Genomic DNA, 13,358 nt, shown 5'->3' with positions numbered 1-13,358 from the left:
TTCCAGCAGCCTTTAAACTCTATTTTCACATCTCTTGCTCTGTCCGGCTCACATCCCTACATTTAAACTTCTATTTGTGAGACTGCTAAGTGGATTGCACACATCAAGCTTTCTCACTCTTCTTGGCTCGCAGCCTGAATTTCATTTGCTTTTTGGTCTGTGCTTCATGGGTTAGAAAAATACATCAATTACTTGTATGTGCTTGCAAATAAATGCTGCTATCATGTCGATGGCTGCCACACTTTTTGGACAAAAAGAAAAATAGCTGTGAATGCTTTTAAATGTTGTACTTTTGATTTTGTGGAGCACATTGAGTTACCTTGTATATGAAATGCACTACAGCTATACAAATAAAGCTGCCTCGCCCTATAGTCAAAAAGCACCGTTATTTTTGTATTTTATTATCCGTGGTGCGATTTTAACATTTGACTGTAAATGTCAAAATCTACTTTTCATTTGTCTCTTTTCTCTTGCACACATTTTATTTGTAACATCTGCTGTATGAGTGCCAGAGAAAAAAGAACAACCTGGTGCAGCCACACGCTGCTTATTCAAGCAGCAGGAGGCAAAAAAATAAAATAAAAAATGGAACAAAGGTCTTCAAACAAGCTCAACCTTTTTCCCCCCCAGTGGTGATTAACATCAATTTCTAAAACCGCCTCAAAGAGCAACTTCCCGGCTGGCACAGTTAAAACACCATTTCCAGAAATATGTGTTGATATTTGCTTGCTGGCCTCGGGGGAAGGTCAGACGAGACTTAGGCTGCATTTTGTCTTGTGTGGAGTGGCAGGAAAATGTTAGAGAGTGATCTTGTATTTTTCAAAGCATCTTTGTAACCTTATGGAAGTCCGTCAAGTTACTCATGTACAGTGGTCAGGGCCAGCACGTCCTTCTCTGTTGGCCTACTGTCAGAAGCACTCACCTGCAGTACATTTACATCTTACGTGAAAGTGTATTCTGTTATCTTCATTTCATAGCATCTGTTTTGCTTTTTTTTTTGGCCATATTTCAGCTTCTGTGTTTTTTTTTTTTTTGTTTGTTTTTTTGTTTGTTTTCGGTTTTGGTTTCATCCATCCATCTGACCATTTTCGAATCCTTTTCTTATCCTCACAAGGGTCGCGGGCGTGCTGGAGTCTAGTTTTGTTTTCAGATTCACCAATTTCGTTGCGAGCATTTATGGCAAGGGTCTTCCATCCTATTTCTTGAGGGACGTTTTTTTTTGGAGGGGGCGGGGGGGTGGCGCATTTGAGTCAGGAGTGTTGAAGCAAGGAGAGATGGAAAACATCCAGGAAGCTGGCCTTTTAGGAACAGGATTGTAGACCGCTGGACTCCAATCTTGAACGAACCCTATATACATTCTATATAATCGCTAATCATCATCTCCGGTAAGTGCGATGTATCTTATTTGAAGTTTAGGTTGATGTTAATGTCATTATATTGTGAAGTGTTCCAAATTGATATTGTAGTGCAGCGGTTTGCAGTTGTTTCTCCCAAATATTCCAAGTGCCTCTCTGTCTGTTAGGATACACATTGTTACACTGTCTTGTGTTTTTGTATGTTGTATTGTAAAACTTTGATGTGAGAGTTGTGCTATTAAGTGCTAGATTAGGTCACTCAGGTACCCAGTGAAGGCCCAGGTCTGAAATGCCAATGTTGTACAACTGTCAACGAAGGCACTAGTATTGCATTCATGGGTGTTTGCAGCTGCCATTTCTGCTCCAAGTGGATTGGTGAGGGTCATGCAGATGCAAACAACGTGGACTCCAGTCAGTGTCGTGATGACACGACAGACGAGATGTGGAAGGTGACCTCGGGAGGTCGAGTGGTGAGAAATGACATCAAACGTCTCTGTGACAAAGATCAGACACGTTTCGCAAGTCAGCCTGATGACACTCACCACGGCCTGAACCAGGTCGAAGGTTTTGGCCGTGAGACGCTTCCCGCTCACAGAGTGGAGCGCCTGCACATTGCTTGGTTTGATTAGTTTGTTTGAGATGATCAATAATTTGTGGAACATGATGAAATGATCAAAATATTTCTCAATTAATGCAGTGCCGGTATTGGAAAGCAACGGTTTCTGTAGTTACTGCATACATGGATCAGTCATTCATGTATGAACTTAGGTTAGCTTGTTTTCATTTGGCATGCCTCATGACACACAATTACACTGGTCAACAAATGTCTCTATTTTTTTTTTTTAATCGGAGAAGCAAAAAAATACTTTGTATATGATTTTTTTTTTGGTGCTGATTCCGAATATGCCCTTGTTTTTATCTAGCACAACAGCTTCTAATAATAATAATAATTATTATTATTATTATTATTATGTAGCAATAATAGAATATCTAATATAGAAATGGATTTTGCAATATTTGTTAGTTTCAGAAACAGGTGGATTTTTTTTCTCCAAAATGACTGTTATAAACGCACAGTGAAATCCATATTGCCCAGGTTCTTACAGGTCGAACATTAAAAAACAAAAATGAAAATATCACCAAAACCTGATCTGCTAGAAAAAAACGTAAAGAATTGAATCAGTGTCAAAATACTGTAAGTGTAGGGACACATAAAGCTATCTGTGATTAAAATTTGACCAGTGTTATCTTTTTGAAAGCTGCAGGGTTTCTTTGTCTCTCAGAACACTTTGCCCTTTCACCCGAAATCTCCAACAACAGCTGCTCATGAATATGAATTCGGTAGCCCCTGTGGGAGTCGGCCGCTTTTCCCCTCGCATAAAAAGCGCACAATCTGCCATGGAGTGTGCCTGTAGTGCCTGATTGGGTCTAATCGGCAACAACACAACCCCAGGAAGGGCCTTTCGCTGTAAGTGCCTGCTTGCAGTTATATGTGTCATGCTCGACTGGAACAAACCGACTTTGTTGCCTTGGCTACCAAAAGACCACGCATGCAGTTTTAGGTCGGGCCGATTCTCAGCATTTTGACATATTCTGGAATCGGTCTTCCAAAAAAAAAAAAAAAATGCAAAATCAGACGGCTGAAGGGGGATTAATATAAAACTGCATTATTTTGTCTCTGATAGGGAGTAGCAAAGTTAGAGTTCCATTGCTTAGTGCTACCATCGTTTTTACTGTACATATGGCTGACATCAGGGTCAATCTGTCCAAATATGGTCATATTTTTTCACAAATCAATACTATTAGTCAGTCCGCACGAATGTGTTATTTTGTCAAATTATTGACAGATCTAAAGTGTTGAAAATGGCTTGCTCTCTCTGCTGATGATGATCTTCCTTCATGATTTGTACATGTAATAAGTATCGGTATCAGCTCTGAAGAAAACATATCAGTCTATCTCAAATGCAGTTGTTGGAGGAGATGATCCCGTTTGTCAAGGAGATGCGGCACCAGAGTGCCGGACGGGGTCTGCTGAAGATCTACATGCTGGGCTCCGCTCTGGTGGCGCTGGGAGTGCTGGGAGGACTGCTGGAGATGGCCTTCCTGCCATTCTCGGAGCAGCAGGGCACTGGAGAAGACGGTGCGGCGGAAGTGCTCGCAAAGGCCAAGAAACAAGTGTGCCCCAGGTCCCACACTGCACTGCTTTGCAGTCCAAACCTCTGGCAATGGTCACTCTGAGAAACTCGGCCAACTGCCTGCCCGCCTCCTGGGAAATGGACCTCTGTCCGGCTCGTGGCCCTCAGCCTGCTTGATCACCAAATAAAGTCGTTTTTGTGTGTTTTGTCACAAACTGTCCTTTATGACAGTGGTACTTAGGAGTAGAAATTTATCATTGAGAGAATGATTGTTAGTTGTTGTACTTGTAGCGTTTTTTTCAGGGATGTGTATGTGACTTGAGTAGTGATTTTTCGAACGCTGTTTTACGGCCCAACGTCGGCAGGAGCGCGCCCAACAAGATGTACAATATTACAAAAATGACAATTACATTTTTAATGAACGCTGTCAAATCATGAATAGCCAAACTGTGTACAATTTACAGTAATATTTTGTAAATGACTTGACTATTCACAAATGAATATTTTTAAAATATGTCAAGTGACAGGCGGAAGATCTGTACCTCCAAAAGGAGACTTCAAAGGAAAGTGGCATGGCCCAACCTGAAGGTACACTACTCACAAAAAGTTGGGATATTTGGCTTTTGGGTGAAATTTCAGGACCAGCCGAAAATGCATTTGAACCTTTACAGGTGAACTTAGTGTGACTTTCTCTAAGCTTTTCAGTGCACATGTCCAACTGTTAAATGTTTCAGGACTTTTTGCACAAGTTGCTGCTCTCTAACGGGGAGTTTAACGGAAACATTAATAGGTGTTTGATCCTTGAATCGACCAATGAATGTCCTGATTCAATTAGGGCTGGTGTTTAATCGGTCCTCCTCGTCATGCTGTTCACATTTTGACACCATGAGACCAAGATGACACCTAACAATGGATCATCAGTACCTTGATGCTTCAAACGGGACGTTCTCAGACGGAAGTGGCCACTGAGCTTAAAGTGTCAGAGAGTGTCATCAGCAGGTTGCAACAGAGATACTGAGAGACTGGAAGAGTCACCGAAAGAAGTAGACGTGGGCGTCCTTTGGCCACATCCCATGCTGATGACCCCTACATTGTGAAAAATGCCCTGAGAGACCAGATGATGAATGCTCTCACTCAATGAGAAGTTGAAATTTTTTGTTGTGGTCTACCCACCGTTGTTAACTTTTGTTTCAATGAATTGTTTGAGATGAAGAAATCCCCAGTGCATCCTTGTGTTTAAATGTTCTACTTTCATATGATATCACGGTAGCGTGAACTGTTTACATTTTCCATAAATTTTGCCTGAAAGTCAAATAGCCCGAACTTTTTGTGGTTAGGCATGGGGGTTTGCCTAACCAGTCTATCTGTGTTTTGTGGACTTGAAAAAGGCATTTGACTGTGTCCTTCGAGGAGTTCTGTACAACCACATTGCCGGCAGTAAGTCAGATTTGTTCCCAGTGAGGGTTGAACTCCGCCATGGTTACCTTTTGTCACCGATTCTGTTCCTCACCTTTATGGACAGAATATCTAGGCGTAGCTGAGAGGCTGAGGCGTTCCGGTTAAGTGGCCTCAGTATCGCATCTCTGCTTTTTGCAGATGATGAGGTACTGTCGGCTTCATCAAGCCGCAATTGCCAACTCTCAGTATCGGTCCAGTGTGGCGAAGGAGCTGAGCTGAATGGCAAAGCTCTTCATTTATCAGCCAATTTACATTCCGACCCTCACCTATGGTCACAACCCACAGCTCTTTACTGAAAAGAACAATATTACAAGCGGCCAAAATTAGTTTCCTCGGCAGAGTGTCTGGGCTCTCCCTTAGAGATAGGGTGAGAAGCTGCATCATCTGGGAGAGACTCCGAGTCAAGCCATTGTTCCTCCATATTGAGAGGAACCAGAAGAGGTGGCTCAGGCGTCAGGTTACAACGCCTCCTGAAGACCTCCCTAGTGAGGTGTTCGGGCATGGAGGCCCCAGGGAACACCCAGAGAAACTACTTCTCCGGGTTAGCCTGGGAGCACTTCAGGATCCTCACGGAGTGCCTGGGGAGAGTGAAGTCTGTGCTTCCCTGCTTAAGCTGCTGCCCACGCAAACCAAACTTGGACAAGATCAAGTAAATGGAGGGACAAAGTTGGTCATGATAGTGGTACTTAATTTGGACAGTCACATGTATTTTTTTCAGGTGGTAACACATAACGTCAACGCAGCACCGAAGTGGATGTAATTCTATTTTTTTTTTTAATAATCTTTATTGAGCAAGTCAGAATACAATTCTCAGTAAACAGAAAACAAAACGAACATGTTATTAATACATACAGTGGATGTAATTCTAGTTGTGAACATTGGCTGCAGCAGTGATCTCAGTCGCTTGAAAAATTCGACTTCCGCCCCATCTGGCGGATGTGGCGTCATGGGTACGCAGCCACAGTGTTTACAAATGCGGAGTCCTGAGAAGCAGCTGCAAGTTCACGTCGTAAAAATTCATCAACTTGCCCTGCGCGTGAATGAGTGTCTCGAAACGAGCGGAGCTTGTTGGAACGCGTGATGGCGGATCCTGCTGTGGCATCAGGAGCTTCGCTGGCTGCTGGCGGGGTGAGAAAGACTCCAATGCGGACGACAGACGAGCGAGCGAGCTTGCAGGCTAAGCTAACCTTCGACGTACATGCAACATATTTGGCTTCATGAAGCACTCGCGCTTAATCGCCATTTACTGTAAAGTTGTGCTCAATTAAATTGCCATTTTTGACTTGACCCTTTGAAGAATTGTCCAAGTAAATGTGTAAAATGGGCAATTTTTTTCCCTCTGTGTGGTCTGTTATCATCACATATTAAAATCAATTAGCGCGCTATGTCATGGAATTAGCCACGACGTTCGAATAATAAACCTTTGTATTCCTGAACCATCTTTAAAGTTCGACTCAAGTTACACTTACTCTGAACTGCTTATTTTCGAGTAACAGTGTATATAGAGTTCGCCGTTGTTCATGTCCTTTGCAATTTTAACCGGTGGTTCACTTTCTTTTGTTGTGTGGGATTTACATGAATGCCGTTCAAAAATACGATGTTGGTGTCACGTATTTCCTTCTACGTGGCATGTCACGTCATCGCTTTGAATACAAAATATAAAACAAATCTTATGTGGGGGAACTGTCACACTTGGTTTGATGCATGACATCGAAGTGAAAAGAAGAACCAAAGGCAGCCCTGAAAATGTTCGGTGGCTATAATTTGTGGTATATTTACTGTTTGAAAATACTCATTTTGGAGGAACATTTTCAAATGAAGACGTCAGTTACTTGCAATTTTGAATGTACTGTATTTGCTTTACCTTCCCAGCGTGCAGTTGGCAATAAAGCCGCTAGCAGCCCAGTGGACAACTACCATCTGGCTCGACGGCGGACCCTGCAGGTGGTGGTGAGCGCCCTCCTGACAGAGTGTGGCTTCGACTGTGCAGAAAAAGCAGCAGTAGAAACGCTCACCGAGATGATGCAAAGTTGTACGTCCCCATCGGAAACCCCAAAAGTCATTCCACTACAACTTGTTCATTTGTTATTAGAAATGTTCCAAAGAAGAACAGACCTTTTTGTTTGCAGGATGAATAACACGCACACACACATATTTTTTTTTTGCTTTCCCCCCAGATATAACAGAAATTGGCCGCTGTGCTAAGTCGTATTGTGAACACACAGCCAGAAGCGTCCCAACTCTCTCGGACACTGTGGTGACACTTATTGAAATGGGTGAGTCTCGTGATGCGTTTTACTCATTCACATGGGGAAAGGTAAACCTTAAATTCTGTGGGCTGTGTTTGTTTGCCTTCAGGATTCAATGTTGAGACACTGCCAGTTTACGCCAAGCGTTCCCAGAGGATGGTCATCACTGCACGTGAGAAGCCTTGTTGTCATCTGTAGATTTGAACAGCTTGAGTGAAAATGTGCCGCATGTGTTGACTTTCAGCTCCAGTCACCAACCATCCAATGACTCCCAAAGCGCTGTCGGCCGGACAAAAGCGCATTCACCCCCCTCACATCCCCAGCCACTATCCAGAGTTCCCCGACCCACACACCTACATCAAAACTCCCGTGAGTCAAAAGTCACATTCTCAGAAACAATGAAAAAACACATTTCTTAGCTAATTTATTGGCACTGTTTTATTGGAATTGTGCCACTGAAATAAATATGACAGGCAGTTGTACTATTGCACAATTTTTTTTTCTATTAAAAAAAAGTGGTGAGGGGGGGGAAACAATGGATGACAATTGGAATTTGTGTTCTTAAGAAAAAAAAGTATTTGAAGGCCACATCACCCAGCTCTACCGTAAAGTCCAAAAAGTTGCAGTAATGCATGCAGTGGCTGTGACCTTGAGCCGCCCTCCATTGATATGACCGGCCCGCGTTGTCCTCTGTGCAGACATTTCGGGAGCCTGTGTCAGACTACCAGGTGGTCCGCGAGAAAGCGGCGACTCAGAGGCGGGACGTGGAGCGAGCGCTCACGCGCTTCATGGCCAAGACCAGCAAAACCCAGAGCCTCTTCAAAGACGACATCACCTCCTTCCCCCGTAAGTCACCGCATGGCGTCACACCGGCTTAACTGCGGCTGAATATCGGTTCTTGATTTGCAATTTGCATGCTCATCTGTTTGCATGCTAGCTCCTCCCACTAGAGTTGCCTTAAAGAGGGTGGAACATTTTATTGAATTTATGGTATGGCATGGGAATTTAAGATGTGGGGTTTTTTTTTTGTATTCCACATTAGAAGGAATGGTATTCACATGGAAAGGTATTCAAGAAAATATAAACATTTTGTTTAGTCATTAGCAGACGTCAATGAAAGTAAACCAATTAAAAATCAAGATGTTTCAACTGTTTTATGTGTTAGTAGCATGTGATCAAGTTTGGAATATTCTCCCAATTAAATTGGGAAACATAATACAATGATTTGCAAATCATGTTCAACTTCTATTTAATTGAATTTCCTCCAAAGACAAGATCTGGAAATAATAATTCGTAACAGAATTTTATGCCTGAAACACGTTGCAAAAAAGCTCGGGCTGGTGGCAAAAAAGACTGAGAGTGTTGAGGAATGCTCATCAAACACAGGTTAGTGGCAAGGCCAGCTATTGATCGGAGCATCCTTCATTGTCATATTTGTTAAAACGCGGGTTCCCACGATTCCTGAAAGAGTCTTAAAAGACATTGAATCAATTAATCTAAAAACAACTCCTTCATTGACATTAAAATGTCTTAAGTCAACCTTTCAAAAGTCTTCAGAAATGTAAACGTGACGAGTTTGATTTTCTGGTTGTAAATTGGCATTCATTGACATGCTTAAAAAAAACAACAAAAAAAACAATAACCATTTGTAGCATTGCGCAATCAAAACAACAAAACTGTGATTGACAAGGTACGCATGCCTTGGATTAACTGATGGCTTAAAGAGCAACTTGTGGGTGGCGATGGCGGCATGAACGCATACGGCGCTCGGGACGTTTGCAGTGAAGAGACCCGTAATGCGTTAGCCACGTCTTGGTCTCTGATAGTGTCATATTTTGTGTCACGGCCAGTGATTGCAGCACAGCCGAGCGCCATCCCCTACCTCGGCGCCCTCCTGCCCTCCGAACTGGAGCTGCAGACGCTGGAGGAAACGGACTCGTCGGAGCAAGACGACCAGACGGACGGCGAGAACGCCTCCGGGAACATCATGAGCGTAAGATGCCTCCAGGAACGGAGAAATTGTTCAAATCAAGACACCCTTTTTGCAACTTAGCAATTGCGAATCGAAGCCTGGGAGGCCAAATCTCTCCCAAAAGATAAAATAATAAAAGCAGATATTTGCAAATGTCTAATTTTTAAAATACATAAAATATCATTAGTCTCAACTACAGAAATCTGACACTACTAACTGTTGAGAGGCCAAAATTCTGAGGAATTAGACAATTTAGACAAAGTTAATCGGGACCTCTAAACCAGGGGCCCCCAACCTTTTTTGCCCCACGGACCGGTTTATGTCAGACAATATTTTCAGGGACCGGCATTTAAGGTGTGGCGGAAATAATACAACAAAATAATATGGTATGAGCTGCATGAAAACTGTGGCGTTTTCGAAATATAATAATAAACACAAGGAGCGTCTAATCTGGTCGCAACACTCTTATCGCTATGGTAATGTTTAATGCCTTCAAAATACGATACAACGCAAATTCAAAGTGCATGAAAATGATGACTCACCACAGCCACGAGCTTGATTTTCTGCAATCAGACAGTCCCATCTCGGGGTAATAGGAGACAATGACACCTCAAGTGTGTGGTTTATGTCCAGTCTACTTCGTAATTTTGTTTTCGTCGCCATTGCTGCAGAAACCCCCGCCTCACACAGGTGGGATGTCGGAAATAGCAACAGTGCTATTGTGGCCATCTCAGAGTATTCAGCCATAACTTTAATCCAGTTGTCTCAAACGTACTTTTAAGGCCGGCGTCATTTGCGATCTCTAGCAGTTTTTTTTTTTTTTTACTCATTTTGCGAGCTCCCCCGTTTTTTTGAAGTAATCAGTCACGTGAAGGAGAAGCGTGGCTTGACGTGTGTCAAGCGTAACACAGACGGATGTAACGGAGAATCCGGTAGTTTTTCAAAATAAAACATCTTTCGTATTCCGAAATAAATAAAACGGAATTAAGGCAAGTTCTTTCTGTGCGGCCCGGTACCAAATGCCCGGCGGACCGGCGGTTGGGGACCCCTGTTCTAAACAATTCCTCAATTATCAAAATAGTTGTCAATGTATTTAATAATGGATTAATAGATAAATTGTTGCACTTAGGGCTGCAGCGAGTGGATGTCCTACTGAAAATGCGATTGAAAAATTGGGTATTCGGATTAAATAAATAAATCTTTGCTTCGGCAAAAAAACAGATTTCCACTTAAAGAATGGCCTGCTCGGTTTCATTTTTAGATTTATTAACATTTTATTCTTAAAAATAAACTGTGCTTCGTAGCACACTATAAGATGAACTTTTGTGCACTCAAACTTCCCTGGAAGTTAACTGGAAGGTCCGAGTTTCCAAGTCGGAAAAAAAGGACCAACTTCAATGTGACATCACGCAATGAAATTAAGGAAATGATGAAAAACGTTTGCTGGAGGTTAAAATGTGTTGTGATGAACCAGAATGCGAATCAGCCATTTTTGTTGTTGACATTGATCTCAAACGTTTTGAAGTCCGAGAGGGATAACTCAGATTTACCACCTTCTTCGAATGCAGCAAGAGCATGAACACTTGTTGTTGCGGTTAGCTTGACCACTTCTTCCTGACAGTGTGCACGTAAAGAAATAGGCGGGTAATTGGGGCAAAAAAAAAAAAAAATGCCGAAAGCGTTTTTTTTTTTAACTGAGGTACTCGAATTACTCGAGGACCCGATTTTGCTCAAGTTGCACCTTGATTCCAGACACGTAAGTCCTTAATTTACGTGTGCGTCAACCAACAAGTTTTTGTGTCGACCTTCCTTTTTCAGCCGTCTTGGGCCTTTCAGAACAGGGATGGCGCTTCACCCGAGCTAGGGGGTGCTATCGCCTTGTTCGAAATCTCCATAGCCTCACTTCAGCTTCTGCTGTGTTTTATTTGGTATTGTAAAATATATTTAGATATAATTTTTTCAGCCCCTATATGTACCGGTCAATCCCCCCCTTCTTTAGCCCCAGAAGAGAAAACCTCCTGGTGCTGTGCCTGTTTCAGAAACGGCAAAAAAAAAAAAATGCGAATAGGTGACTTTTTCAACAAAAAACTAGGGATAAGTTCCACGGGGAAATAATTGTGGACTGTAAATATGCAAGGATTACTGTTGATCGCTTTGGGTTCAATGCAAATTAAAGTGCTCAAGTTGTTCTTAGGTCGGGGAAAGGGCAAAGTACGTACAAATAAACCTTTGAATTTTTTATGATCCACGCGCTTGTACCCGCATGATCTTGAGGCCTTTCCCAAGCGCGAAACTTGCATGCTTGCGTGGACGCGTATGAGCGTCCTTGTTCTTCGAATTGGTCACAGACGAGCGGAAACCGCAGCAGCTGAATGCCTTACTGTGTTCCTCTCGAATAAATGTTGAGATTTGACCGTGGCTCTCGTATTTTACAAACGTCTGCATACGGTCAAGAATTTCATATCATGATAATTTCGAGTGAGGTCCTGATGTCGCCCCTTGAGCTGCAGTGCGAAAGGCTGCAGGAACAAGGAAGGGTGAGACATTCAAATTTAACAGGGAACTCAACCCCCAAATTTTCTTGACACTAATTTGTTCTCTGCACCTCCACAAGCCTGAACACGGCATTCTCATTAATACTGTTGTGTTTTTGGAATATGACTTGAGCAGGAAAATCCACCCGTTTTTGTCTTATCTCAGGCAGTGGCCCTTTTGCCACTTATTGGCGACTGAAAATGACATCATAGATGCTCATGGCTCAGGAAACGCCCACTCGTGGCTCATCGTCAGAAAACAGGTGAGCCGTGATTGGGCGTTACCTGAGGCCTGAGCAACTGTGAGGTCAATTTCGGTTGTCAGAAAGTGGCAAAATGCCCCCACACAGATGGATAAAAATGGGTGGATTTTGCTGCTGAACTCATAATTCCACAAACACAATCTTAATCAGAATGCCGCGCTTAGACTAGACAACCCGCGTAGAACATAGTGTAAAGAAACTTTTTGAGCAGTACTGTGCAATCTGAGACTAAAAATGAATTGTCCCAAAATTGTACTGATTGTGCAGGATGACGCGGCGGTGGACAAAGAGAACGCCTTGCTTCCGCCAGGCGGCGTCATTCCGTCCACCAAAAGCAGTGAGGACAACGTGATCGACAACCCGTACCTGAGACCCGTCAAGAAGCCCAAAGTGAGGAGGAAGAAATGAGCCAACCTTCGGACTTTTTCTCACTGTTGCCATGGAAACCTGGAATCTTCTACTCAGCAAAACTTTGTGTTTGATTCCATCCGTCTTTTTTTTCTTCAGTTCTAGGAGCACTTGTTTCAAAGAATCGTTTTGTCATTTGGTGTTACACAGCAGGTATTTTGTGAATAAAGAAATGTTTGTTCTTTTTACTTCATTTTGAATTTGAACTCAGGACTGGTGCCGCTGTGGGTTTTTTTTTTAACCTGTGTCCCATTCACATTTTTATTAGTCGCAAACCAGTGTTCGCGCCGTCAATGACTTTGTCTTCTCAATTAAAAGCACAACTGAGAGGAAACTTGAAGGTTGTGCGAGTAGCCTGAAAACATGTCAACTGTCTTGGGGGTTTTGTAGTGACGAATGACGTTAGACTTCATCGTCGTCGCTGTTGCGTCTTTTATCCTTGAGTTGCAAAGCTTGCATGTTGCAATTCTCTATTTGTCTATTTTATATAAAACATATTCCTGGAAGGCGGCTCGGTAGTCCAGTGGTTAGCACGTCGACTTCACAGTGCAGAGGTGCCGGGTTCGAATCCAGCTCCGGCCTCCCTGTGTGGAGTTTGCATGTTCTCCCCGGGCCTGCGTGGGTTTTCTCCGGGTACTCCGGTTTCCTCCCACATTCCAAAAACATGCATGGTAGGCTGATTGAACACTCTAAATTGTCCCTAGGTGTGAATGTGAGCGTGGATGGTTGTTCGTCTCTGTGTGCCCTGCGATTGGCTGGCAGCCAATTCAGGGTGTCCCCCGCCTACTGCCCGAAGACGGCTGGGATAGGCTCCAGCACCCCCCGCGACCCTCGTGAGGATCAAGCGGTTCGGAAAATGAATGAATGAATGAATATTCCTGGAATTCAAATGGATTTTTATTTGATGCTCCTTCCATCACTGTTGTCCGGTGGGCATAGCACAGCTCAAATTAAGAAAAAAAAAAAGTAACGATACATGACTTG

At 43.1% G+C, this 13,358-nt stretch overlaps 2 protein-coding genes across 2 annotated transcripts; both read left to right on the top strand.

Moving 5' to 3' along the window:
* Positions 1–3,317: 3,317 nt before the first annotated feature.
* On the top strand, positions 3,318–3,701 carry LOC109512935 (G0/G1 switch protein 2-like). Its single transcript, XM_019865045.1, has one exon. The coding sequence runs from the start codon at positions 3,318–3,320 to the stop codon at positions 3,591–3,593; it is 276 nt and encodes a 91-aa protein (XP_019720604.1). The 3' UTR covers positions 3,594–3,701.
* A 2,174-nt stretch (positions 3,702–5,875) lies between these two features.
* Positions 5,876–12,580, top strand: taf8 (TAF8 RNA polymerase II, TATA box binding protein (TBP)-associated factor). Its single transcript, XM_019865234.1, has 8 exons — positions 5,876–6,076; positions 6,821–6,980; positions 7,126–7,224; positions 7,307–7,369; positions 7,442–7,566; positions 7,896–8,043; positions 9,048–9,190; positions 12,234–12,580. The coding sequence occupies exons 1-8, from the start codon at positions 6,029–6,031 to the stop codon at positions 12,372–12,374; spliced, it is 927 nt and encodes a 308-aa protein (XP_019720793.1). The 5' UTR covers positions 5,876–6,028; the 3' UTR covers positions 12,375–12,580.
* Positions 12,581–13,358: the final 778 nt, after the last annotated feature.

The sequence above is a fragment of the Hippocampus comes genome, unplaced genomic scaffold (genome assembly GCF_001891065.2).
Source record: "Hippocampus comes isolate QL1 unplaced genomic scaffold, H_comes_QL1_v1.1 scaffold124, whole genome shotgun sequence".
Taxonomy (NCBI): Eukaryota; Metazoa; Chordata; class Actinopteri; order Syngnathiformes; family Syngnathidae; genus Hippocampus; species Hippocampus comes.
The sequence above is the reverse complement of the archived record's forward strand: the minus strand, read 5'-3'. Positions and strand labels throughout refer to the sequence as shown.